General features: G+C 38.1%; 1 protein-coding gene across 1 annotated transcript in view; it reads right to left on the reverse strand.

Moving 5' to 3' along the window:
* SLC9A9 (solute carrier family 9 member A9) overlaps window positions 1-14,237 on the reverse strand; it is a gene marked incomplete at both ends in the record, with an annotated part of 176,634 nt that overhangs the window by 40,288 nt on the left and 122,109 nt on the right. Inside the window, 2 exons of the mRNA XM_082287798.1 lie at window positions 843-922; window positions 5,677-5,725. Coding sequence (XP_082143924.1) covers window positions 843-922; window positions 5,677-5,725 — 129 coding nt within the window. The remainder of the gene's footprint in view (window positions 1-842; window positions 923-5,676; window positions 5,726-14,237) is intronic.

Consider the following 14,237-nt stretch of genomic DNA (forward strand, 5'->3'; position numbering starts at 1 on the left):
GGGCTTCTCTTATATTCACTGTATGTCTGTGTTACAGGCTTAGGGTGTCATTGTTACTGTGGGATCTCACTGGCGGCTATGCAAAGCCTGTGCAGAGTCAGTTTAAAATGACAATAAATTAAGATGCTAGCTTTTACAATTTCTGCACAGGCATTAGTGTCAGACTGTGTGTTCTGCCTTGGCTTACAGAGGATGTTCTTTTATCACTTAAAATATTTTCTTGAAATGCAAAAGACATAGAGACGAGTCTTCCTGGAAAAAAGCATCAGACAGCTGTATTCAAGATCTCTACTACACATGCCTCAGTAGGAATGTGAATAAAAGCACAGTATCAGGAATCCAGGGAATAGGTAGCATGAGCTTCAGGAAAGTTCTGGGAGCTTTTCCTAATGGATGCCTCTTTCTCTGTTTTTTAGAGGTGTGGGAAAACCAGTGTTATTTTTTTCTTAGGTAGCTACTGCTTTCTGAGCATATGGGCAGGCAGCAGGCATTTGGCTGCTTCTGGCTCCAACCTCCTGGTTCCCCAAACACAGAATCCACACCCTATCTACACAATTATTGGATTTGTTTTATCCAGGAATTTAAGAAGGTTGGTTCATTTAAACATATTCTCTATGTACTTCTGTAGCTCAGAGCTCCTTAACTTGTTCCCTCTCCCCATAGCCTCAGTCACGGCTGGACCTTCTGCTGCCTTGGACGTGCAAAACTTCTTCTCCTTACTAAACACATTAAAACAGATTACACTTTTGGTTTTTAAAAGTATAATAATTTTTGATTCTTAAATATTTTGAAGGTGAATTTTAATGAAACTCTCATTCATGGCTTATAACAGAAAAGGATACTTGTGGTCAAAGCCGTACCATATTCTGAACAGCCATGCACTCTCAGCTTTGGTTGTATTTTTATCCAAGTTAGATGCACTCTGCAAAATAAACAAATGAATGAAGTGAGAAGTATTTTTATAAAAGAAAACATGGAGTTCCAATATTAAAAATACATGTCTGAACAAATTACAATTAACTGCACTATTTTTAAATTTAAAAAGCTTTTGTCACACAAATGTCATTCTTGTGAATCAGTCAAGGAAAAAATTGGCTCATATAGCACATTTTTCATTGCTGCACTCATTGGAAGAATGTAGCATTTACTTTTATTAATGATTCCAATCTTTTTAAGCAGCTGAGAAGCACTATACTCTAAGATCAATAAAATGATATTTTGGTTTAATTGCCGTTGTGGGATTACTTCAGTTTACTCCTACAAGATCAGAGGCTGTTTGTGTACATCTAACAAGATGTCATTCCCAAAGGGATTGAGATATTCTAATAACTAGGAAAGTTCTTTCTGTACTTCTTTCCAAGGGGAGAGGAACATGAGTTGAATTGACAAGGCTCAAAATACCCTTTCTGTTCTGCAAGCTCACTCTGACATGCTGCATGGGTAGAGTGGTGGACTATCCTTTTCCTCAGGGTCATAATTTGGAATAACACATTAGGAACAATTATCTGTACAAAGACAGCCAGTTTGGTCATACTCTAGGCATCACATCAGTACTAGTGGAAGCATTACTAGCAGGATGAAATCAGGAATGGGATGGCCAGTTCTCTAAGGGTACTCAACTGTTGCCTGTGTTTTGTGGCAAGTTAGGTTGGTTTTAACGAGAATATTTTTCCTTATGCTGTTTTAAACCAATTGATCTGTTAATTTTCATATTTTAATCTAATAATATATTAAAATAAAATATTTCATTATAGACTAATATACTCACATGATATATATAAATTGGCTGATGATAATAATGCCAGTGGTCTGACCCTCAAAAGTGTAAGGTCTAGTTCCATGGCAACCTGTTCACGGGAGCTTTGGAACAATGAGAACATTGGCAGCACTGAGTTTTGAATAAGGTTACACAGAATCATGCTGCAGCTGGTATGGTTTTGCTAATGTGGTCACACTGAACATGTAAATTCACCAAATAGAACAAATATTATTCTTGAGACCTGTTTCCTTGTGAACTGAATTGAATATTTTAGCAACTCTTCCCAGTAACTGGGGAAGCTGGAGGGGGGGAAAGAATATGGTACTAATCCCTAACCAAGCAGTAGAACACTCTTCCAGGCTCTAAACATCTAATAGTGCATTTTGGCAAGATAAAGATTGGGAAACGGGTTGAAACATTCAAGCAGGAAGTGTGATTGTAGGTAAAGTCTGTGTTAGGTCAGAACAAGAATGCTGAATAAAGGAGAGTGAAGGACTTGAGCCCAGAGGGGTAGTGGTGAGGAAGAGGATGACAGGCATGGAAAAAAACATGTGGAGTGGGATGCAGAGGAAGGCTTGTTAAAAGCACAGGGCGCTCTGTAAATGGCCTGTGTCCTTTGAATGGTAATGTTTTCAGAAGCCATAGTATTGGCTAATTCCTCTTTCCAAACTCATTGTGCCTCTAGCTTCCTCTTAAGGGAGCAGGTTTCCTCATTTGGGAACATGAATTGTTCCTGTATGAAAGCAGTAGACAAAGAAGTCTACACAAGAGTATAATTCCCCAAGGGTTTTCTGGTCCTGACCGGGACCTTCTTTTATTTCTAGTTTGACATGTGTTGCACCTTCCTCCTTTTGTCTGTGAAATCAGTTTTGTGTTATCAGCTTTTGCAGTAGTGGGAATCTGGGTGGTTATCTGGAGTGCAGGTCTTGCATAAACAGTACAAGGGATGACAGGAGATGTTGGTGTGAATGTTTTAGGACTCTTGAAGATCCTTGGATCCTATTTTGGATCCTATGATTTTAAAAAGTAACTTTTCACTTTCCCTACAGTTCAGAGAGGTAAAAGTCGGGGAGACAGTGCTCTACCTCTTCCACACAATTTCCTCTCTGGGAAGTGAAAATGCCAAGTTTTTCATATCTCTTCCATATGGGAATTGCCCATATGGAGATTACTCTCATTAGTCCTTGCAATAAATTCACCAACCAGCTGGTAGATGAAACTGATGAGAACAGTGTAACTAAATTCCTTATTATACTTACAAAGATGTAGGGATGGTTAAATAAACTATGCAGATTAGTTTGACAGAGATGATATTGATAAGCGTTTTGCAGGCTATTTAGTTTTTCCTGAGATCAATAGCATATCTACAACACTTTTTCTGGAGTGCTTGTAGAAAATATATTCTTACTGTGTCTCAACTGAGATTAACATAGCAGAATTTGAGATACATAAGCCATCTGAATGAAATATGCTATTGACTGTCTTTCTTGATGGGAATTTAGTTAAATAGCTCACTGCCATAAAGCTTTTGCCTTTTAAAAATAGACCAACTTTGTAACTCTGCTTAGTGATTGTGTCCTGCATTGTTCTTTTCAGAATTAGCTTTTGGTATTTATACACTGCATGTACATGATACGCAGCAAAGTGGTTTGTTTTTACATACCATTTTCTATACAATAATGTATATTATTTTAGTAGGTATTATGTAATTTCTTTCAGAAATAAGTTGTGACAGTCCATCAATAAGTAAATGGGTATGAATATGAGGCTACTTTCTTTTGTTTATGCTTATGCTGTGATAATGATTTAATGATAAATTTAAGGGTGGCAAGAGAGAATGCTTTTGATGGATCATGGTACGGTGAAGTGCAGATGTTAATTATACATAAAAAGGCTCTACACTTTTACTAGGGAAGGAGTTCTGGATGCCAGGTCTTACAGTTTGAACTGGAATTTGCTGTCAGCTGATTGCCAAAAGTATTGGTTCAGGTTGCCCAAAATAGAACATAGTAAGAAGTTTAGAAATAACTGTGTACATAGAATTCTTGAATAAATCAAATCTCTTCATAGAAAATTGAATTTGTGGGAGGCAAAGGAAGGAAAGAAGGGAGACGAAGAGGTGAAGAAGGAAAAGGGTTTTGCGGTCATATAGCTGGTATTGCATCTGACATAGTACCCATGAGGGGGAAGGTCTTTAAGGCTTATTCTGCCCCTAAAAAGTCTAGGTATGGTTACAGACATGGACTGAGAGGTTCACACAGCAAGGTACCTGTGTCCTGGTAGTTAGAGTGGTCACAGAGGAGCTAAATTCAAATCTTGGTAGCAGACCTTGTAGCTTTCCCACTCCGGCTGAGTAGTCTGAGCAGGGAGAAGCCTAGAGGCTTCCTTTCCATTCACTTTTGCTCTCTTTTAAACATCTTATTCTTGAAGATATTTAGTTCTTATTTCTGGTACAATCTCCCCTGAAGCTTCAATTAACAGCACTGAGAGTTGGCACGTGGTTTAAAGGTCATCTGGGCAAGAGCTTTAACTGGCAGTGGGAGGTACTGGCACCTGACATGTTATTTGTGCAGGGATATATGTGTAGGGAAAGCAGCTGCTTTCACTGTGAAGACACAGTAACATAGGAAGAAAATAAAAAGTAATGAACGGTAAACTAAATTAAAGCATCATTTTAGAAATAAAGAGAAAGAAAAAAGAAACACAAGTGAAGAGAAATGAGAGGGAGATATGAGATGAATTAAAAGAGTGAGTGCTACAGAGAATGCAGCAAAGGTCTGAATTACTAAAAGATTGAGATGTCAAATACAAAAAAAGTCAGACAAATGAAAAAAAAAAATAGCATGAGAGCGGGGAGGGGGAAGAATAATCAGAACAGCAAAACTATTTCCCACTGTATAATATACTAGTATAAGGAATGATGAACTGGACATGACAGGGCATGAAAAGTGTTATATTTATTTACACCTTCTGTGTTGTATTGCTGAGTTTTGTCAGCAGAGATAGGTGTTAATTCATTGAGCACAGTTGGGACACTGGATGTGTTACTGTTGTAAATAAACATTTTTATTTTCATCTTTAATAAAAGAATGAGAAAATTAGATGCCTAGTGGCATCTGAAGAAATCAGGTTTTTGCTAAACATGCATTCAGTCAATTTGATGCTGCATTCTGCATTCCCTGATCTTTGATAATTTGTTGAGTGCTGAAAAGTAGAAAATTTCTGCAATTCTGTATCTCTTTACTGCAAACAAGAATAGGCTATGGTTCTGTGTCATGCCCTTGTTCAGAATGCAGACAGAGGCATTGCAGGAATTCCTACCAAGATGCTTAGGAAAGTGAATTTAGCCATGAGTCGCCTCAAACTCAGAACAAAACAATTTATAGTATTGTTGGATGATTCAAATTTCAGTTCCAGTTGTGTAGTCTGAAAGGGTGCATGGGATGGTATTACCAGCATTAGGCACTTGTTTGCTTTTTGCTTTGGCACCTTGTCAGCTGTATTGTGGCTCCTCTGCCATCCTACTGCTGTTCCACTTCCCATGCTGAGCCACAGGTTATGTCTCTGTGCATTGACCCCCTACAGATTTCTCCTGCTGCTGCAGGCAGTGCTGCATTTGAAACTGTGCCATACATGCATGACAAAAAAGGGAAGGGCACAGATGGACAGCTGCAGCTTGTTCAGTAGCCCCCCTCAAAGGTTTCAAGTTCACAGTGTACTTAGGCTTCCATGTGAAAAATAATTGAAAAATATTTTCATAAACCTGACCTACTAGAATTGAGTATTTCACATTCTCCTTTTTAATTCAGAGGAATTAAACATTGTTCTGAGATGTCTCATTTCCACAGATGCAGCCATGATCTGCCAAAAATGGAACACTTTGTAATTCTGCGTGTATGTCCAAAAGCCTGACATACCTGGCTTGCAGCTTTAGCTTTCAGATCTTCATCTGGATCTACGCCAACTCTGTAAAAAAACCCAAAAAACCAAACCTGAGGACATATGGTAATGATCAGATGTATATTAGACTGCTTTGAGTGTAAAAGTGCTTCTTGTGTCACTCATCTCCTACTAGGTGAGAAATGAGGATAAGAGCTGGGGAAACATTAGGATCACTTTTTAAATTAAGGAAGTTCTGAAGTTTTTAGGAAACTTAAAATTCCTTGTAACTGCCACTCCTAAAACCTGAGATTAGATCTTTTTCCTGGCTCTGATCCATCTCTGGGGAGAGGCAATCAAGCTGTTAACCTGTGCTAGGAAATCCTTAATTGCTGACAGAAGAGCAGTGCTGAGGTACTGCAGTTGGTATGTGGAGGATGGAATTACAGAACTCCGGTGTTTCTTGACTGTGCTGCATTATGGATCTCCTGAAGCACTTGGAAAAGGCTTGGCACACCAGGTATAGGGAAGCAACCCAGAAGGGAGAGGAGACTGCAGTGAGTGATATGCAAGATGATGATAACCTGGGTGGCATTTTCCCATCCCATATGGATGGGAAAAAAATAAAACTGGCTGTTTAAAGGGGTGTGGTGGAAGAATTGACATCTTTTGGGTATGGCTGATAGGCAGAGCTGAGGAGAAATGCAATTGAAAAATGTTTTAAGTTGAACAACAGAGGCTTGTACTGATGAAAGACAAGAAAGTATGGAAAGCAGTGAGGGATGATGAATAATGCACCTTATTATCACCCAAATCTGAAGCCCACAGCTAAGGTGACCAACAGCCCCCATATGCCTCACAAGCTCTCACATAGTAGCAGGTCCATCAAGCTGAAACAGAATTTACTGATACAAAAAAAAAAGTAGTCTTTCACTAGTTATTAATTTAAGGCCGCTTTACTGGTTTTCTGATAGTCTTAATTCTTGAGTATAGTTTTGTTTTTGGTAATAACACATCACATAATATTTTAAAATGATATTAATATTAACCATTACATGCCTCAACAATCTTTCCCATAAATGTTATGCATACACTCCTTTTGAATTGGAGACAATGACAGAAAGTATATGCAAAGTAGATACTTTTTATATGTAAATACTGAATGGAGAGAAAAATAAAGATATTTCTTTCTATCATAGCTCTTGAGCTTCAGCAAACCTGAGTCCTTCAGACATAAATATTTCTATTTTTTTTTATTAAAAATAACCATCCTGGTGCTAAGTCAATGAAGAGACAGAATGAATAGGAGATTCTTTCTTTTCTTTTTTTTGTCCTCTTGGCCCTTAAATTGCAAGGAAAAGCTTCTGATGACACTAACCCTATTCATTAGTTTAGAGCAAAGCAAGTAAGGTATTTCTATTTCATTAAAATGGAAACATTTACATATGAAAAGGAAAAGAATCATTACCCAGAGGATTAACCATCTATCTGACAGTGGGTTTGTTATTGCCATGTGCAGAACAGAAGTGTCCAGGGCCTTATCTGTGCTGGCCCTGTAAAACAGAGCAGTGTGAGGCAGCCCAGCCCTGCAGTGTGTGCAGGGGAAGAACAGTGGCTGGAGTGAAGGCTGAAGCAGTGGTACAAATGCGAGTGCTGTGGTCCCAAACCCATAACCCAGGTCAGAATCAGAAAGAATCTCCTGAACACAATCACAGGCACCATTTATTGGACTGTGCTGATTTGTTAGATGTGTTCACCAGCTTCACCACTTGGCCAAGATAAACCCACCAGCAGTACATTAGTTAGAGGACTGCAGAGTTCTGGAAGTAAAACATCCAATGTGTTTACCTGCGATAGGTGCGGCTGAAAGGCAGGGCTACAGCTCAGACCTCCCAACACTCTCTTCTTCATGAGCTTAACTTGACCTCAAAGAAAGTCAGTTCTGGAACAGAAGTAATTCAGCCTTCATACAGTTCTCACTTTGCTGGAGCTGAGAAACCACCACTTGTGGCTGACTGTGTGTGTTGGAGTTGTGATGTGTTATTAGAGACTGAGCTAAGACAATAGAAAATGTTTCACCCAGGACTCAAAGGACTGTAATAGCAAATGGGAGAAAGGGGAGGCCATGGGGAAGATAGGAAACAGTTTCTGGCTGTGATATTGATTCAGTAGCAGGGATATAACTAATAGCTAATCCCACTGACAACAGGAATTAACTGATATTGTAAATCCAAATTTCTTTTTTCCTGAGTTCTGCAGATTTTGTGGTATGCTGAAGCTTCTCTGCATCTATAATTTCTCATCTGTACAGCTACAGTGACAGCTAGGCATTTTGCTTTCTTTATTTTGTAGACAACAGATTATCATAATACAGCACAAATGAAGATTCTCATATGACATCCTAACAGGAGCATTACATTTAAAGTCAGAAAAAAGCAACAATAAATATCTAAGGAAATCAAACTTAAATTTTTCACATATGAAAAAAAAAAAGAAGGCTTCAATGCCACATGAGTTCACAGAGCCTGAGCTGACACTTTTCTTTGGTCTGTTATTTGCCTTCATTTAAAATACATGGTCAGATGTAATTGCTGTTTTTCCTCACAGAATAGTATCTCACTACTGGGAATTAGTATGGATAGCAAATATTACCAAGTGATTTAAAGTCCCACAGCAAAGGAATGAAATTGTTCTTTCCATTCTATAGGAGATTTCCTTAGTGCATTAAAATAGCAATACATTTCTGTAATTTTATTAAGTATGAACTAAGCAAACTCAGCCCAGTCAGTTCTGAAATTGAGGTGAATTATTTCATGTCCAAACATAGGCTTGGAAGCCTAATATCAGGTACCTAGTATTGAAAATCATGGTCTTCTATAATTAACTCTGATATACTGGACATTAACTAGAATGCTATTTTTATATTTTAAATATTGAAAAAGCAAAGTATAACAAATTATAGTAGTCAGTCAAGATGACTGAAATTAATCATAGATATGCACTTCAAGTTTACATCCTTGACTTCTTCAAAAGACCTGCTAGATCTAACGCTATTGCCAGTAGAACTTGCAAGCTTAAAATACATATTAATTACTATAACTGCCTCTAAGAAATATCCTGATAATATTTGTACAAATATCATCCCCCTTTTAACATTCTCAGGTTTCCATTCCTGTGAGAAGATCTAATGGATGCTCAGAAAAATATTTTCTCAGTATTTTTTCTCCTTTCTTGCTGTCAACTTTTCTCTCTTTTCTCCTGTTGTCTTCTTTAACTTCTTGCAGCCTCTCTTGTGTCTTTCTGTCCCACTTTCCCTGGTTGCTCTCTGTTCCTTGTTTGTCTTCTAAATATTGTATGCTTTTATTTCCACCTTTCTATTTTTGCATCTTTTTATTCTATACATTAAACATTAGGATGATTATTCTTCCATGAAGACAAATGCAAAGACTTTTTAATCAGTTCTGTACTGCAGTGAAGTTTACTTTGTGTATTTTGGTAGGCTTTAGTAATATCTCCGGTCCAAATGCTCTAGATAGGAAGGAAATCAAAACCCTGACAGGTTCTCTGTATTGTCCTTTCGGTTTTTTTTGGGCGGGGGATTGGGGTGTGGTAGGGTGTGTGCCATGGTGGTTTTTTGTTTTTAAATAAAGATTGGATCAAAACCTGAATTCAGAAAATGCTTCAAGTTGCTATGCTCAAAATTTGGAAGGGAAGATTTTGGCTTCAGCCAGCATCTAGCAATTAGGCCTAAGAATTGCTGGGAACTGTGCATTAATCTGCACAAGCACCCCTTGCAGTGGATGGGATTTAAATCCCCGTGTGCTATCAAGTGCATCATTTTTTTAGCAAGAGTCAGAATGTGTTTGATAATAAGAGAAGGAATTTGTCACTGAATACAAAGCAGTTGATAACGTCTTTTCTTATGCGGTTTGAAAATGGATCGAAAGATAAATCCCAAATTGTCAGGGGAACCAGCAGTAAGAAATACACACCCAATCTATAGGAATACTGAGTAGTAAATCACTATTCAGGCATTGTAAACTTTTAATTCCCTCACTTCAAATCACCACAAAATCGACAATGTAGGATAAAATCTCTGCTTTCCACAGCCAAGTCACAAGAAACCATATAGACTCACATCTTCATGTGGACCTAAGCACACAGAGCAGAACTTTTGGTGTCTATACTTACAAGTGTGATTCTCAGCCCTCCCTCACTTTAAGTGCTGAAAAATCTGTAAATAGAGACATTTCTCTGAAATCTGAATTCTCATTACTGAAATGATCCTTCTGGGCCTTTCTGTACTCACAGAGCAGGGCCTGATTCATGCAAGCTGAATCTTGCTTGCAGTCCTACTTAGTCTGGTTTGCAGCTACCATGGACTCACATGGGTTAGTTGTGCTCCAGCTGAGGCAGCCAGGACTGCTTTTATTTGAAAACTTGTTCTGAGAGCATGTAATTGATTCTATCTGGTTGAAGCCTCTAGAAACAATTGTTTACATCTGTATTATTTAATGCAGCTAATGATTTAATGAACAAAATATCTGGCTTGGGAAAGAGAAATATCTCCTAATGCCAGTAGCAATCTTCCCCTGATCTAAGTGTATGATGGTAAATGTGTACCTGATGGAACAGACCTCACAGAGGTGCCACATAAGGGTCAGGATTAGCCAAATCTCCTTTACATCCTTTTCCACATCAGTGGGAAACAAAGGCAGTTCAAGAGGTGAAAAGTCTGTCATCTCTACACATTTCTGGCCTCATACTATGAAACCAGGATAACAGTATTTCCTTCACCCTCATCTGTTTAGTGTGTTTAGTTTGTAAGTATACATCCTTTATTATGTTTGTACAAAATCTAGCACAGCAGAGCTATGATTATATTTAGAGCTCTAAGAGTGCTGCTGGAAGTTAATTAATAGCAATATTGGCTTCTTTGCTTGTCAAAAGTGTCGCTGGAAGAACTCACCTCATCAGTGCAATCGCCTCAGCCTTCCACTGGCTGTCTCACTGTAACTAAACCAGTCTTTAAGCCTCAGCTTACCTCTCAAAAGCTACACATCCTGGGAAGGTTTTTTTGAGTATGTGATTTATAACCCAATTTTCAAAGATGGCCATTAAACAGCATTTGCAACAGAAGTCTTGAATATTTTTGCATGAATAAATCTCAAGCTTGTAGCTATCCATCAGCAGCATATTGCATTCAGTACAGAATTATTAACTGTAAAGACTAGAAACATGAGCAAAATCCAAAAATAGATTGTTTCATGATCTCTAATCAATCATTTTAATTGAAATTAAAAAACCTTCAGGATAAATAATGATTTCTCAGGACATTATTCTTGTCCATGTGGCAGTAAGTGTGATGTGTATTCCTAACAAACTGATACCTGAAATCTACTTTTGTTTCTAGATTGCTCTATTGCTGCTATATGCTGCTTTTTCTGGGGACTGATGCTGTCAAAAACATCTGCTTTTTTATAGCACAATATTTTATTGACATAAAACAATGAAGAATTATGGCATGAGTATAGATCATCAAAGTTCAGCTCAAGCTGATTTTGTTAATAAAGGAAAACACTTCCGTTTAAGTTTAAAGCAAGAATAATCACTTGCATCTCACAGAAGAAAGAACAAATTAGTTTAATTTCATGCTGAGAAGGGTTAAAAGAAATTATAAGGTAAATGATGCTTTCTAAATGGTTATGACAGCTGTTTGTCATGTAGCTAATACTTTCTATGCACAACATGCTGAAATGGAACTAAAAGTACAGTTTTAAACTTGTCAAATCATGTAAGAGATAACTGTGACATAGTTTGACTTTTGAACTTGGAATTTCATAAAACTGGTAAGATAGGTTTTTTTAAAATGCTAAACTTTTGTTCTGTGGTTAAAGTCTATGCACCATTTTTTGGTGGATATATGGAGAACTACTTGATTGCAGAATTGACAGCTAAATTAATACACCTGTATAAATGGTGCCCAAATAAATGTGGGGTGCAGTGCATGAAGATAATAGGTAAATGCAAATACAAGATAAGGCTGAAGAAAAAACTGTAGTGCTCTATAAGAGAACCACAAGTTATAGTTTCTAGATGTGATCTCAAGAATAAAAAAGATTGTGAAATTATGGGTAATGTCACTGCATAAAATTTTACCACTTTCCTATAGCTGTGCAGCTGTGTAAAGAAAATGCTAAAGTTTAAAGGCAGATGATGGCTTGCATTTACATTATGAACTTATTTGCAGAGCAGCCAGATTGATGAACTGGATCTGTAGACAGCGGTATCTGGTTCTCCGTTCTGATAATCCTATTTTATCCTAATATTGGGGCAGGGGCACTAAAATAGTATGGCCACATTGAAGCCACAAGGTACATCTGCATGGCACAATGCAATGTCAGATGTTTTGCAGTCATGGGAGCAAGGCACTCCAGTGCAGCATCCTGAGATTTACATCCCTACAGTGCTTCTGCCACACACAGTACATTATCAATGTCACTGTGCTGTGTGAACATAGCTGCAGTGAGAAATCAGGCCTGAAAATATGAACCTAAGTTGGCTAAAATTAACGTAACTTCTGTAGAATTTTTAGTAATCGTCATTTGTAGTAGTATCACTGCATGTGAATAGAATTGGAAAAAAATCAGCATGAAAATTGGAAGCAACCAAAATAACATAACTTCTGGTGACAGTGTCAGGACTGGGATGAGTTTTCAGGTTTAAGGAAATATTATTGTAGTAGATTCTATGACAGAATAAAAGGTGTTACTGTTTATTCTGGCACTCAGGCTTGTTACATCAAAGGTTACCAAGTCTAGCTGGATGGGGAGTGCAAGTTGTATATTTATGTCCACAGACACAGTATTGGCATGGATTATACTGAATTCCCTGTCAAAGTGGAAAAATAGCAGCTACTGACTGTGCTGAATCCACTCTGCCCCAGTACCATGCTACTCACAGTGAGCTAAGGAGGTTTAACTCACAGCCCATGGCTGCAGATCAGCTCAGCACTTTTTCATCTTCAGGCAGTGGCTGCAGGGGTTTCCTGTTTTAAAGTATGGTGCTGAAAAATGCAGGGCTTTACAAAAGTTTTACATTCTTGTGTGTATATATACATGTGTCTTTAGAGACCCAAACTCACAGTTGCTTCCTGCCTCTGATAGAAAGTGAATGCGTGAGAAATTTGATTGCTGTGCTTTCTCTAGAACTGTTTTCTTGGATTTCACAAGAATGATACAATTAAATATATTCAGTATGTTGTCCACAGACAACTAGTGAAACCCATCGACCCTTGGCAGCAATGTTAAGCATCCTCTTGGGACATCAGCTGATCAACACTGCTTTGCTTTTTTACTTCCCCCACCTTTTTTTTTTTTTTTCCTTTTCAGTTTTGGTTTTCCTATTTATATATGCTTATATCATATGCTGTTCCTGTACCTTTCATTGCACTGTGGTAGGTGATCCAGCTATCACCTTCTACTTTAGCGTTTATAGCTCTGCTTTGCTGAGTAACAACTCACTTGCATGTTTTGTTTTTCTACTTCTGCCTTAGGGAGAAGAAAATTCTGCCATAAAATGGTATTTTTAGTAGTCCACATATAGATTAATAAACTTTCTGTTCTAAAGTATGTGGAAAACTCCACCACTTTTCCCTCTTTTTTATATCCTTATTTGGAAAACATGTATCTCAGATGGAATTGTTTTTCTAGGAACCTGGCAATGTTGAGATTCCTCTGACAGTTTGGCAAATCTTTGGTCTGTTGCCCACTCCTCAGTGAGGACTAGTCTGTGAGTCATGTGCTCATACACTAGTTTGTGAGCCATTCCACTCTCCCTGCACCAAAATAGCATTTTTTTTTCATCCATTATTATCCTAAAATGCCCCCTTTGGTTTTTGAGCAGGCTCTGAGTTGCAGTGTGTGAGGGGAGGTTTCCTCAGGGGTCTGACTGCCAGTCAAGCAATGTCACTGATGTCATCGACTTCAAAGGGAGCAGTGTTACACTAGCACTGTATCTTTCCAAAGATAACATCCCTGATATTTTTGCCAGCTCTCAGCATTTATGAGTTATACTGGGATGTGATGGTCATTTTAACCTTCCACGTATGATTGCACTGGCATCGCTCATCAGCCTGGGTTTCATTAACATTAACAGGAGATGGGCACTCACTGGCATTGCTGTCATTGACTCAGTGAAAAAAAGAGATTGTCTTATGCAACTCATTTATGTAAAACCTGAGATCCATAGAACAAGGTAAGCACCTTACTGCCTGCTTTTCAACCATTTAGGTTCTGTCGATAATCTCCCTCTTGAAGTGCAAGAGGAGCAGGAAGTCCAGAACAGGGTTATAAGGAGGCATGGCCACAGTCAGTTAATAAGCACTGCCCCTCAGAGTAACACTGCACTTACTGAGCAGGGAGGTGATTACTTGTAGGCAATCAGACATAGATTTATGGGCAAAGGATGGGAAAGCTTGAAAGGACTGTAACCCTCCTGAATTTTTATTTTTTATCTTAGCTAAAGAGAAAAAACAAGCCCCAAACCCTCTGTAAATCTAAAATTCAGGATAACTGCTACCAGACGACTTCTAAAATGA

This window comes from Coloeus monedula, assembly GCF_965178545.1.
Source record: "Coloeus monedula genome assembly, chromosome: 10".
Lineage (NCBI taxonomy): Eukaryota > Metazoa > Chordata > Aves > Passeriformes > Corvidae > Coloeus > Coloeus monedula.